At 43.2% G+C, this 14,230-nt stretch overlaps 1 protein-coding gene across 2 annotated transcripts in view; it reads left to right on the top strand.

The window, feature by feature from the left end:
• Positions 1 to 14,230, top strand: part of Dennd5b (DENN domain containing 5B) — a 137,324-nt gene that overhangs the window by 81,026 nt on the left and 42,068 nt on the right. For both annotated transcript variants that reach the window (XM_090319310.1, XM_090319302.1), the window contains 2 exons: positions 6,546 to 6,733; positions 12,969 to 13,505. In XM_090319310.1, coding sequence (XP_090175436.1) covers positions 6,546 to 6,733; positions 12,969 to 13,505 — 725 coding nt within the window. The remainder of the gene's footprint in view (positions 1 to 6,545; positions 6,734 to 12,968; positions 13,506 to 14,230) is intronic.

Below are 14,230 nucleotides of genomic sequence, written 5' to 3'. Positions count from 1 at the left end.
TGATAAGGCCTGTCTCGAAAAAATAAATGTTGAGGATGTAGCTCAGAGGTAAGGAGCTATAAGACCCCGTATGTGTGTATACCTACACACATAGTGTGTGATATTTCAACCTTTTTTTTCCCCAAGCAATCTTGAGGAGAGCTAGGAAAGAGAGTGGACCCATGATACCTACAAGAGGTCAGAATGGTGGTGCTGGAGAAGGAAGTTATGGTACTAATGGGGCAGAGGGAGAGAGAAAAGACAAGGAGGGAAGGAGAAGAGAGGAGGAAGGAGGAAAGAAAAAGTAGACCAAGGTACTTGTTGCTGTGTGGGTGTGTGTGTGCATGCGTGCACTCGCGTGTGCATGCGCGCACTCGCGTGTGCATGCGCACTGGTGCTTTCTTCTGAGCCTTTTGGCTCACTTGAACCACAGCTCCACTTTCATCTGTTTGCTGCTTAATTGGAGATGAGAGTCTCATAGGCTTTCTTACCCAGGCTGGCTTCAAATCATGATCCTCAGATCTCATCTCCTTGGTAGAAGGATTTCAGGCATGAGCCACTAGTACCCAGCCTGGTCACCATTTCTCAAAGGATTTGTGGGATTTTTGTTGTTGTTGTTGTTGTTGTTTTGTTTTGTTGATCATGGGACTTGAACTCTGGGCCGGGGCACTGTCCCTGAGCTTTTCAGCTCAAGGCTACTGCCTTTCCCTTTGAGCTACAGCTGCACCATTTCCAGTTTTCTGGTGGTTAATTGGAGATAAGGGTCCCACAGACATTAGTGCCTGGGGTGGCTTTGAATCACAATCCTCAGAACTCAGCCTCCTGAGTAGCTAGGATTATATCGCACCAGGCAAAGATTTGTGTTTTTAAAAGATTGGACATTTCCCTCTGTAACAGTTTGTTAGCCAAATTGCTAGGAAGTTGATTTGATTACTCAAATCCCTGTGCCTTTCATCGTAGGTCCAAGTAGGAGACCAAAGCCATATACTACTTTAAACATAAGCATGTTATATAAAATATAATATCCTAATAGAAGAGTTACTGGAGACATAAAACTTTGAAGAATACCCCAAAAAGAACAAATATCAAAATCCAGGGTTGGGATTTATACCTCACAGAAAAAATTGGGTTTGTAACAAACGGAAATCTAGGAACTGATGGCTTCCTCTGGTAAACCTAGCTAGTCAGGAGGCTGAGATATGAGGGACACTATATGAAGTCAGCACTAGGGGAAAAAAAGTCTCTAAGACGCTTATCTCCAGTGAACCACCAAAAAAACGGAAGTGGAACTGTGGCTCAAGTGGTATCAAAAAAAGCAGAGACAACACCCAGACCCTGAGCCTCGAGCCCCAGGACAAGCAAGAAAAACAAACAAAACAGAATGGAGATAGTCAACACACCTCAGCAAGAACTGAAGTTGCTTACTGATCTAAGAATGCAAACCTCCCAAGACACAGTTGCTATTAGAGGCACTACAGTGTTTATGAATAAGGAATGTACAGGGTCTTGTTGGAGTGGCTCTGGGAAAGTGGTCATTAAGGCTAGTTGCTGGGGCACTGCTCTCTCTGGGCATGTGCTCTCTTTGAGGTAGTGTTTCTCCAGGTGTTTTCATATATTCATACCACTAGTCATTAACCAGCCAAACACGACTCATTGCACACTATGGTATCTCTCCATTGCCCTCTGCTGGCAAAACTTTGGTATTGAAAAGAAAGGTGCTTAGAGGTCAGCCAGGTTTGTAAGCATGCACTCTGTTTTGGCACTGAGAGCACTGTGGGGTTGGAATTGATCTGATGCTCACAGCTAACCCATGTTCTCTAGTAGGATATAGCAGCACCACTGGAACAACACATGTCTATACAACCTACAAAATATTCAGCATCCTCCTTTTTTATTAAATTAACATCTGATACTTGCTGACAGATGAATCCACTGTGGCTGTCCATTGAGTTTAACTGCCACAGAAGTGGTCAGTAGGACCTGGTGTGGGCCTGTCCACTTGGGATGTAAATCAGATGGATTAAGGGTCTTGAGAAAGACTTGACTCCCAGGCAATATTGGAGGAGAAGGGAAAGGGCTTTGGTAGGGCTGGGGAAGACATTCATCAGCAGATTAGCATAATATGTGTCTAAGAAAAGTTAGGACAGGAAGATAATCCATTAGTGGAGTCTTTGTGCCATCAATGGGGAAATTTCCCAGGAGAAAAAGTCTTCCAGGGTTATAGGTGCTGGGCAGGGATTTCCAGGATGAAGGGGGAGAGAGCCAAGGGAAGAAGTCATTTTTTCCAGGCAGACCTACCACTAACCTCTTGTGAGGGCAAGGACTGGGGCTTGAACTAAGGCCCCAGACTCTTGTACATTTCCACTTCTGACTGTGTGTGTGTGTATTTGTGTGTTCGAATGTGCACACCAGTCCAGGGGCTTGGATTCAGGGCCTAGGCTCTGTCCCTGAGTTTTTTGCTTTTTATGATTTTTGTTCATTTTTTTGGTCCATTGTGGGGCTTGAACTCGGGCCTTGGGTGCTGTCCCTGAGCTCTTCAGCTCAAGACTACCACCTGCCTTGAGCCATAGCACCACTTCTGTTTTTCTAGTGGCTAATTGAAAATAAGAGTCTCACAAGGACTTTTCTCCCTGGGCTGGCTTTGAATCGTGATCCTCAGATCTCAGCCTCCTGAGTAGCTAGGATTACAGGCCTGAGCTACTGCCACTCTACTCTCAAAACTTTTTTATTTTTCTTTCAGGTCATGGGATTTGAACTCTGCCGGGACGCTGGCCCTGAGCTCTTCAGCTCAAGGCTACCGCCCTACCCTTGAACCAAGCCACACTTCCTGTTTTCTAGAGGTTAATTGGAGATAAGGGTCTCTGGTCCTTTTGTGCCTAGGCTGGCTTTGAACCTTGATCCTCAGATCTCAGACTCCTGAGTAGCTAGGATTACAGGCATGAGCCACCGTCCCTGGCAAAACTTTTTAACTTTTTCTATTTACTTATTTTTGTGGTGCTGGAACTCAAACTCGGCCTTGAGTGTGCTAAGCAAGTACTATGGAACTGGGCTGCATCCCTAGCTTCATTTTATCATACTTTCTATCTTTCTTCTCAATAGATTTATTGAAATACCTATACTGTCACAGAACTGTCTTGATTTCTGACAGCTTCCAATTCAAAGCAAGTCTCCTTAGACCCTGTCCAGAATTATCTAATGAAAGCCCAAATACTGTAAGAGTGTCTGTCTTGGGGCCGGGAGTTTGGCCTAGTGGTTAAAGTGCTTGCCTAGCATGCATGAAGACCTGGGTTCGATTCCTCGGTACCACATACATAGAAAAAAAGCTGGAAGTGGTGCTGAGGTTCAAGTGGTAGAGCTCTAGCCTTGAGTAAGTCCAAGGACAGTGAAATGAGTAATGGACACACACAGCTTGTTCTAGTACTACTCTTTACTGGCTCTTTTTGATGAGGCATTGATAAAAAAAAAAACAAAACATGTTTATAGAAGTAACGTGTGCCGGGGGGGGGTTGATGGTGATGATGGTAGTGGTACTGGGATTTGAACTGAAAGCCTCATGCTTTCTCTCTAAATGCTGGCATCTGTCACTTAGGCCCCACCTACACTTCCAGCTTTTTAACTAGTTAATTGAAGAAAAGCATTTCATGGACTTCTTTGGTCTGGCTTTGAACCTTAATCCTGAGAACTCAGCCTCCTGAAAACTAGGATTCCCAGTGTGAACCATCAGCACCAGATTATATAAGTAAATCATTCTCCCTTATTCTTTTTCATTGTTTTTTCCTGTCTTGGGGCTTAAATTCAGGGGCTGGGCTCTATCCCTACCCTCTCTGTGTTCAAGGCTAGCACTCTGTCATTTGAACCACATTGCCACCTTCAGCCTTTTCTGTTTATGTGATGCTGAGGAATCGAACCCAGGGCTTCATGCAGGCTAGGCAAGCACAGTTCCACTAAGCCACATTTCCAGCTGCTCACTCTTCCTTTTTCTTTTCTTTTTTCTTTTCTTTTCCTTCCCTCCTTCCTTCCTTTCTTTTTTTTTTTTTTTTGGCCAGTGCTGGGACTTGAACCCAGGCCTGAGTACTGTCCTTGGATACTTTTTGCTCAAGGGTAGTGTTCTGCCACCTGAGCCACAGCTCCACTTCTGGCTTTTTCTGTATATGTGGTACCAAGGAATTGAATGCAGGGCTTTGTGAATGCTAGAGAAGCACTCTACCACTAGGCTACACTCCCAGCCTTCTTTTTTCTTTTCTTTTTTTGCCAGTCCTGGGGCTTGAACTCAGGGCCTGAGCACTGTCCTTGGGCTTTCTCAAGGTTAGCACTCTACTACTTGAGCCACACCACTACTTCTGGCTTTTTCTATGTATGTGGTACTCAGGAATTGAATCCCGATCTTCGTGCATGGTAGGCAAGCACTCTACCACTAGGCAAAACTTCCAGCCCTCCTTTTTCTTAAAAAGAAAAAAAAAAATCTTAAGGCATTCAGAAGTTGGAGATCAAATATGCCCCTTTACTTTAAATTATTAAAGGGATTTTAAATAGTTCTCTTTTTTTCCCCCAATGTAATGTTCTTAAAAACCCATAGTTCTTTTTTAAAATCTATAGTTTCACTTTCAGGAGGTTTTATGGTTTGATTTGTTCATGGTAGTTACACTTGCTAGCTTACCCCATACTCCTGAGCTTCACTCCACTCCAGGCCCATGTTACCTTTTGTTTGCTTGTTTCGTTTGGGTACTTTGTTCCTTATAAATAAGGTCTCACTAGGTAGCCCAGGGTAACTTGGAATTTGTAATTCTCCTGCCTTAGCCTGTTCAATACTGGGATTACAAGCATGTGCCATCATTCTAAATAGTCCTTAATGTCCTGAGAACAAAAATCAGTTTACATTATAAAACCTGAAGATGTGTGCATTTTTATCCAAATAAGTTATTGATTTTATTATTTACCAAAATAAATTGAGCTGGGTAGTGGCTCACACCTATAATTACTTGGGAGCCCCAAGCCATCCCTGGTAGTGTGGGCAGTGCTGCCTGCCTGTCGTCCCAGCTGCATGCTTGGACGAGATGGGAAGGATCGTAGTTCCAAGTAAGTCTAGACATAAGAATCCTTGAGACTGAATTCGAAAGAATCTTGGTAACAAAATTTGGGAAAAAAAATGGAAAACAAAATTTGGTGGCTTGAGGTCCAGGCCCCTGCCTGGGCAAAAAGTGATAGCCAGGTGTCCAAAGTCTATAATCCTACTTAGATAGCAGAGGTCTAGGGATTGTGGAGAATTGCAGCCCAGACTGGCTTAGGCATAACTCAAAACTACCTCGAAAATAACCAGTGTAGGAAAGGGGATGGAACTGAGTACCAGTAGTAGAGTACCTTGCGTAGTCTACATGAGGCCCAACACAGAACCGAGAACAGAATGTGAGAGAGAGACTCTATCCCAAAATAACCAGGGCAAAACAACAACAACAAAGAACTGAAGGCATAACAGCAATTAGAGCACCTGCCTAGTAATCACTAGGCCTTGAGTTCAAAACCCAGTGTGTGTGTGTGTGTGTGTGACAGAGAGACAGAAAGAGTTAGCACCTTTGTTATATGCCAAATATTGTGCTAAGTATTAAAGTTACAGTTTTTTTGTGTGTCAGTCGAGGAGCTTGAACTAAGGGCCTGTGCACTCTTTGGACACGCTCTGCCACTTGAGCCATAGCACCACTTCTTGCTTTTTCTGACTATGTAGGACTGAGAAATTGAACCCAGGGCTTCATGCATGCTAGGCAAGCACTCTACCATTGGGCTGTGCTCCCAGCTGAGGTTACAATTACCTTTTAAATTTTTAAAAACTTAAATCTGACTGCCCAGATTTAATTAAGGATTGTGGATAGGTAGGAGTATAAAGTACCTATGACAAAGTATTTAATATGCTAATACATTAATACTGATTTTATTTACTTGTTTTTTAAATAATGTAAGATTTTTAATATTTTTAAATAGTTGTACCAAAGGGTTTCAGTTCCACAGATGAAATTATGAATATGATACATCTTGATCAATATCACCCTATTGTTCTCATCCATCTTTCCAAAATCCATCTACTTTCTACTTTTGAAAAATTAGTTCATGCTAACAAAGCACAGATTTTAAAAAAACCCAACCTTTAGTTGGGTTCTGGTGGCTCATGCATGTGTTCTTAGCTTTGCAAGGGCTGATATCTAAGATCATAGTTCAAAGGTAGCCTGAGCAGGAAAGTCCATGAAATTCTTTATCTCCAATTAACCAGCAAAAACAAGTGGAGCCGTGGCTCAAGTGGTAGAGTGACAGTCTTGAGTGAAAAAGTCAAGGGATTGCACTCATGTCCTAAGTTCAAGCCCCAGCACAAAAACAAACACCTTGAGGTAAAATCATTGAACTCTTCAATTTCTTCAGTTAGGAAGGGCTAGAATCGACATTTTCTACAGGATCATCCAGAAACATTTTGTCTATGTTTTGCTTATTTTTAGCATCAGATCTTTCTGATACTTTTCAAGCTCACTGCAGCAATGTTTTTACTTGGACTCTTTCTTTCCGTTTCTCCTTGTCCTGTGCAGATTATCAGCACCTGATGACCGTGGCAGAAGGCATCACCACACTTCTCTTCCCATTTCAGTGGCAGCACGTTTATGTGCCCATCCTCCCTGCCTCTCTGCTACACTTTCTTGATGCGCCTGTCCCTTATCTGATGGGTCTTCAGTCCAAAGAAGGAACTGATCGTTCTAAACTAGAACTTCCTCAAGAGGTAAATTTCCAATGAATGATACACCTTTTGCTACGTGTTGATTCGAGATCCAAGAAACTTGGATCAGTAGCTCTGTCTTCCTAATGTGTGTCCTGTGACCCATATTCCAAGTATAGCTACGTAGGTTATAGGGCTTTACCCTGAAACACTGCATTTTTCCTGATGGTTGCTGCAGCATAGCCATTTTGCCTGGTTCAAAGCAGTACAGCTGCAAGCCCAGCACCAACAAAATGAAAATGAAAATAGGATAATTACAAAATTTCACAATTATAAATTTATGAAAATGGAGTAATTATAGCATGATTTCATTTTTTATTCTAATAACACCTCTTTTTAAGCAGTTTCCTAAGTTTATTTAATATTCCTCTGAAATCATTGTTGTGAGGTGAACTTGATTGTGTGTGTGTGTGTGTGTGTGTGTGTGTGTGTGTGTGTACACAAGCCTATGGGCCCAGTCCTAGAGCTTTAACTCAAAGCTTCATGCTCTTACTTGGCTTATTTGCTCAAGGCTGCTACTCGACTACATGAGCAGTGCCTCCACTTCTTTTTTGCTGGTTAATTGGAGATGAGAATTTCATACTTTCCTGCCTGGGCTGGCTTTGAATCTCAGTCTTCATATATTAGCCTCCTGAGTATCTAGGAGCTAAGCCATTGATGTTTGGCTTGAATTTGATTTTTGACCTGTTAACTGGCTCAATAGACAATGGACATATCAAATGCTTTCATTTATGCTTTCTATTTTTAAGTATGAGACTAGTTGTCTATTCTAAATGACCAGTAAGACAAAAATTTTATCCCCTAACTTCTTGCCATCTTAATTTTTTTTTTTTTGTGGGTCATGCGGCTTGAACTTGGCCTGGGTGCTCTTCAGCTCAAGACTGCCACAGAGTTTCAGGTCCTTTTGTGCCTGGACTGGCTTTGAACCTTGATCCTCAGATCTCGGACTCCTGAGTAGCTAGGATTACGGTGTGAGCCACCTGTGCCCTGCATTTTGTTTTGTTTTGTCAGTTGTAGAGTTTGAACTGTGGGCCAGGCATTGTCCCTGAGCTCTTCAGATTAAGGCTGGTGATCTACCTCTTGAGCCACAGCACCACTTCTCCACTTCTCCATGATTTTTGCCTTTGTTTTCTGTAATTTTTAGCTAGCTCGTGTATGTGAGGGTAGGGAAGATCATTGTGAGATTTCCATGCATGTTTACAACATATACCCATCAATCTCACCCTTCTACACGCTCCTCTTTCCACTTCTCCCTTCCTAAAGCCGTTTCTATAGGTTTCTGTTTCTGTAATGCAAATGATCTACTTCAACAAGATTCAGCCTCCCTTATCCTCCTTGTTACCATGAACCACTTCCCCTAGTATCTATCATGGAAATTTTTTTGATAGGTCATGGGACTTGAACTCTAGGCCTGGGCATTGTCCCTAAGCTCTTCACCTCAAGGCTACCACCCTACCCCTTGAGCCACAGGTGCCACTTCCAGTTTTCTGGTGATTAATTGGAGATAAGAGTCTCACAGGGCCCGGAGTTTGACATAGCGGCAGAGTGCCTGCCTAGCATGAACAAAGACCTGGGTTCAATTCCTTGGTACCACACACATAGAAAAAGCCAGAAGTGGGGCCGGGAGTTTGGCCTAGTGGTTAAAGTGTTTGCCTAGCAAGCATGAAGACCCAGGTTCGATTCCTCGGTACCACATACATAGAAAAAAGCCAGAAGTGGTGCTGAGGCTCAAGGGGTAGAGCTCTAGCCTTGAGAAAGTCCAAGGACAGTGCTCAGGCCCTGAGCTCAAGCCCAGGACTGGCCAAAAAAAAGAAAAAGAAAAGAAAAGAAAAAGCCAGAAGTGGTGATGTGGCTCAATTGGTAGACCTCTAGCCTTGAGAAAGCCCAAGGGTTCAAGCCCCAGGAATGGCAAAAAAAAAAAAAAAAAAAAAGAAAGAAAGAAAGAAAAGAAACTGGGGGCCAGGAGTTTGGCCTAGTGGTAGAGTACTTGCCTAGCATGCACGAAGACCAGGGTTTAATTCCTCAGTACCTACATACATAGGGAAAGTAGGGCAATAATCTTGAGCGGAAGAGCTCAGGACAGCGCCCAGGTCCAGAGTCCAAGTCCCACAACTGACCAAAAAAAAAAAAAGGCTCACAGACTTCAGTGCCCAGGCTGATGTTGAACTTCCATCCTCAGATCTCAGCCTCCTGGGCAGCTAGGATTATAGGCGTGAGCCACTGTGCCTGACTGAACTGGTTATTTTTGAAATAAGGTCTTACTTCCTGCTCAGGCATGTGCCTGGACATCTATGCAACTCCTCTAGCTTCCTACTTAGCTGAGATGACTGTCAAGGAGTTCTATATCCTTTGTTGAGATGGAATCTTCTGAACCCTTCTGCCTAGATGATCTGAAATTGCAGTCCTCCTGATCTCAGCTTCCCCAGTAGCAAGGATTATAAGCCATGAGCCACCACATGTGGCTCAATATGTTTAAGAGCAAAATAAGCTCAGATTCTTTAGATCATTTTGAGGCTAATGTTTATTTTTAATGGCACTGAGAATCGCAGTTTGAAACTTTGAAATGAAATGTTGAGAAGAATGCTATTACATTATATTATTAGCTTAATTAGCACCTTTATTAATAAAAGCCCTTTTGCTATGCTTCACTTTTGTTCATGTTTCCCATGGAGATTTCATTTTAATAAGTGAATTTAATACACGAACCTACAGCCATTCTCCATAATAATTTCTGTAGTCTACTGCTTACTCTTAATCTAATAAGTGTTTCCATATAAGAGTTAACATGTGTGTTCAAGGAAAGAGAGCTTGACTCAAGCTATATTAAGTGCACACATGTAGTGTCCTGTTGGGACTTGCATGTATTCTTTGGGCTTTCTCAAGGCTAGAGCTCTACCACTTGAGCCACAGCACCACTTCTGGCTTTTACTGTGTATGTGGTACCGAAGAATCAAGCCCAGGGCTTCGCGTAGTCAAGCACTCTACCACTAGGCCACGCTCCTGGCTCCAATTTGTGTGTATTCTTTGCTTTCTCCTCTCTGCTTTGGTCTTTCTTCTATTTTCCCAATTTACTCTTTCATTAAATTAACCTTGAAATTTTCAAGGAGAAAGACACAGATCTGCCAAATGCCTTTTGTCTTAAAGATTCAAACAATGAGGTGTTTTAGTTTCTCGTTGCAGTCTACATGTTATTCAAATCATACTCTCTAAGGCAACTTTGGTACATAAAAATTGTTTTTCCATCTCACAGGAGTAATTGTTGAGAAAAAAAATTAATGCTTCTTAGCTGGAAAATCTTTGTGTATGTCCGTCCTTGGATTCTAAACATAAACAAGTTAAAATTTCTAAACACTCTTGTGATGGCTGTGATTTTCTAAGTTTTTAGCCAGGTTCACGACCCTATTTAAAAAGTGTGTATGCTGGTCTATTCATAGAGTAAAATGACATGAAATAGTCTGAATTGCTGTGAAAATAGCAGTGTTGTGAAGAAACTAGAAATTAAGTGCATCATTATGTGAGAAGAAAAGACTAACAGTGCTGTCCCTGCACTCTGTATCTTTGTGCAATGACATAATCTGCTTCCCATAATTTAGGGGGAAGTAGATATTAAAATAACCATATTGAAGCTGGGTGCGGTGTCTCACGCTTGTATTCCTAGCTACTCAGGAGATTGAGATCTAAGCATCACAATTCAAAGCCAGCCCAGGCATGAAAATCTGTGAGGTAAGAATCTTCAGTAAACTACCCAGAAAAAAAGTGGAAGTGATGCTGTGGCTCAAGTGGTAGAGCAATAATAGCCTTGAATGCAAAGAGGCTCAGGGACAGTGTCCAGACCCTGAGTTCAAGCCCCAGGACCAGAAAAAAAAAAGGCAATAAGTTTATAAAATGATTAAGGAGGTATCATTTTAGTTGTTAGGTAACTAATTTAACTACAGAAAGTTAAAATTAACTACCTTCTTCCTTTCCCCATGGTTCCAAAATGAGAGGCACAAGTGTCTACTTGTTAGAGTTAGGGGGACAGTGAAAGTGGAAGTCTTATCACTGGAGATAAAGTGCAGTGGAACCTACCATACCTTCTGTCATTCTTATTCATTTTTATGGTAAGCATTGCTTTTAAAAAAATCAAGAAAAGGACTGGGAGTTTGGCCTAGTGGTTAAAGTGCTTGCCTAGCATGCATGAAGACCCGGGTTCGATTCCTCAGTACCACATACATAGAAAAAAGCCAGAAGTGGTGCTGAGGCTCAAGTGGTAGAGCTCTAGCCTTGAGAAAGTCCAAGGACAGTGCTCAGGCCCTGAGCTCAAGCCCAGGACTGGCAAAAAAAAAAAAAAAAAATTAGGAAAAGTTTGGCCTAGTGGTAATGTTTGCTTAGCATGCACGAAGACCTGGGTTCGATTCCTCAGTACCATATACATAGAAAAATGCCGAAGTGGTGCTGTGGCTCAAGTGGTAGAGCTCTAGCCTTGAGAAAGTCCAAGGACAGTGCTCAGGCCCTGAGCTCAAGCCCAGGACTAGCCAAAAAACAAAAACAAAAACTTAACAAGATAGTTCAGCTAAGAGAGTAGTAGACTGAAGAAAAATCAGGAGAAGCTGAATGCTCCCTGGTGGCTCATGCCTGAAGTCCTGGCTTCTCAGGTGGCTGAGGTCTGAGGAGCATGGTTCAAAGCTAGCTCTGGCAGAAAAGTCCCCATGAGACTCATCACCTATGAACAACTCAAAAGCAGGAAGTGGAGCTGTGGCTAAAGTGGTACAGTGCTAGCCTTGGGCAAAAGAGCTCAGGGACAGTGCCCAGGTCCTGAATTCAACCCCCACCATCCATCAAAAAAAAAAAACAAAACAAATGGTAGAGCCAGACCACAGTGGCACATGCCTGTAATCCTAGCTACTTAAGATCTGAGTATTACAGGTTGTAGCCATCCAGGGTAGGAAAGTCTTATCTCTCCAATTACCTGCCAAAAAATGCTAGGAGTGGCACTGTGGCTCAAGTGGTAGAGCACTAGCCTTAAGTAAAACCTAAGCTCTGGAACAGCCTATAGACCCTGAGTTTGAGCCCCAGGGCTAGAAAGAAAAACTAAAACATAACTTACCTTTTTTTTTTTTTTTTTTTTGCCAGTCCTGGGCTTGAGCTCAGGATCTGAGCACTGTCTTTGGACTTTCTCAAGGCTAGAGCACTCTACTACTTGAGCCACAATAACTACTTCTGGTTTTTGAGTAGTTAATTGGAGTTAAGAATCTCACTGGGTGGCCTGGAGTTTGGCCTAGTGTTACAGTACTTGCCTAGCAAGAATGACGAAGTGGTGCTATGGCTTAAGTGGTAGAGACCTAGCCTTGAGAAAGCCCTAGGACAGAGCTCAGGCCCTGAGTTCAAGCCCCAGGATTGGCAAAAGAAAAAAAAAAGAATGTCACTAGGACTTTTGTGTCCAGGCTGGCACTGAACAGGGATTTCAGATCTCAGCCTCCTTAGTATCTAGGCTTACAGTCATGAATCACCAGTGCCAAGATGCAGTTCTTCCTTTTTATCACAGTTTTATTTATTTACCTTTTTCTTAGAAGGGGGTATGGCAGCAGCAGTAGTACTGGATATTTAACTTGGGGCCTCATACTTTATTTTATTTTTTATTGTCAGGGGTCATTATTTCTCACACATTGACACCCCTTCTGATGTTTTTGTCCCCATTTCCCTCCTCCCCCCTTCCCAAGGGCCTCAGGTCATACTTTTTTTTTTTTTTTTTTTTTTTTTTTTGGCCAATCCTGGGCTTGAACTCAGGGTCTAAGCACTGACCTTGAATTTTTCTCAAGGTGAGAGCTCTACCATTTGAGCCTCCGCACCACTTCCAGATTTTTTTCTATGGCCTTCATGCACGCTAGGCAAGTACTCTACCCGTAGGCCAAACTCCCCACCCTCATCTATGTTTTGATTTTTTTTTTTTTTGGCTGGTCATGGGACTTGAATTCCGGGCCTGGGCATTGTCCCTGAGCTCTTCAGCTCAAGGCTACTGCCCTACCACTTGAGCCATAGGGCCACTTCTGGATTTCTGGTGATTAATTGGAGATAAGAGTCTCATGGACTTTTTATTGCCCAGGTTGGCTTTGAACCATGATCCTCAGATCTCTGCCGCCTGAGTAGCTAGGATCACAGGTGTGAGCCACTATACCTGGCTCTGTGTGTGTGTGTGTGTGTGTGTGTGTTTTAAGTAATAGTTATTTTACTTTCAACGTCTGTATTTTTCCCCTTTCAGGCTAACTTGTGTTTTGTGGACATCGACAACCATTTTATTGAGTTGCCTGAGGAGTTTCCACAGTTTCCCAATAAAGTGGATTTTATCCAGGAACTCTCTGAGGTTCTTCTTCAATTTGGTATTGCTCCAGAGGGCAGCCTCCATAACAGCGAGAGTGCCACCAAACTCAAGAATCTAGTTCTGAAAGATCTGGTCAATGACAAAAAGAATGGCAACGTGTCCACCAATCACCTCAGCATGTATGAGCTCCTGAAGGGCAACGACACCATAGCCCGCCTGCAGGCACTAGCCAAGCGGACTGGGGTTAGTGTGGAAAAAATGGACCTCTCCTCCTCTCTGAGTGGAAAAGAAAAGGATTTGAAGCTGCAGTGTGAAGAGGCTGAGCTGCGGGATTACCAGCTCAATGTACAGCTGCGCGAGGTCTTCGCCAACCGCTTTACCCAGATGTTTGCTGATTATGAAGCATTTGTGATTCAGACTGCCCAGGACATGGAATCTTGGCTCACCAATCGGGAACAGATGCAGAACTTTGACAAAGTAAACAAAGCCCTGCTTTCCTGTTTCATGCTCCTTTGCCAGGCTGCTTTTTTTTTTAGGGGGGGGGGGCACTTGTGGGGCTTGAACTCTGGGCCTGGCCACTGTCTCTGGGCTCGTCAGCTTTGGACAGCTCTTGGGCTTTCTAAGGGCTAGAGCTCTAGCCTCGAGCCACAGCACCACTTGGGCTTTTCTGTGTATGTGGTACCAAAGAATCGAACCCAGGGTTTCATGCATGCTAGTCAAGCACTTTACCACTAGGCTACACTCCTGTCCCCCGCCCCCCCAATTTTTTTTTTCCTTTGGTCAGTCATGGGGCTTGAACTCTGGGCCTGGGCACTGTTCATGAGCTCTTCAGCTCAAGGCTACTACCCTACCCCTGGAGCCACAGCCCCACCTTCTATTTTCTAGTAATTAATGGGAGGTAAGAGTTTCAGGTTCTTTAGTGCCCAGGCTGGCTTTGAACAATGATCCTCAGATCTCAACCTCCTAAGTAGCTATGATTACAGGCATGAGCCACTGCACCCACGAGGCTCCCCCCCCAACTTTTTGATGCTTAATTAAGGATAAGAATTAAGTAGGATTACAGGTATGAGCCATAGGCATCTAGCAGGATTTCTTAAAAAATGGAATTGTCTAGTAGCCAAGTGCTGGTGGATCATGCCCGTAATCCTAGCTACTCAGAAGGCTGAGATCTGAAGATCTCAGTTCAAAGCCAGCCTAGGCTA

The sequence above is a fragment of the Megascapheus bottae genome, chromosome 2 (genome assembly GCF_031878675.1).
Source record: "Megascapheus bottae isolate mThoBot1 chromosome 2, mThoBot2.hap1, whole genome shotgun sequence".
Taxonomy (NCBI): Eukaryota; Metazoa; Chordata; class Mammalia; order Rodentia; family Geomyidae; genus Megascapheus; species Megascapheus bottae.
The sequence above is the reverse complement of the archived record's forward strand: the minus strand, read 5'-3'. Positions and strand labels throughout refer to the sequence as shown.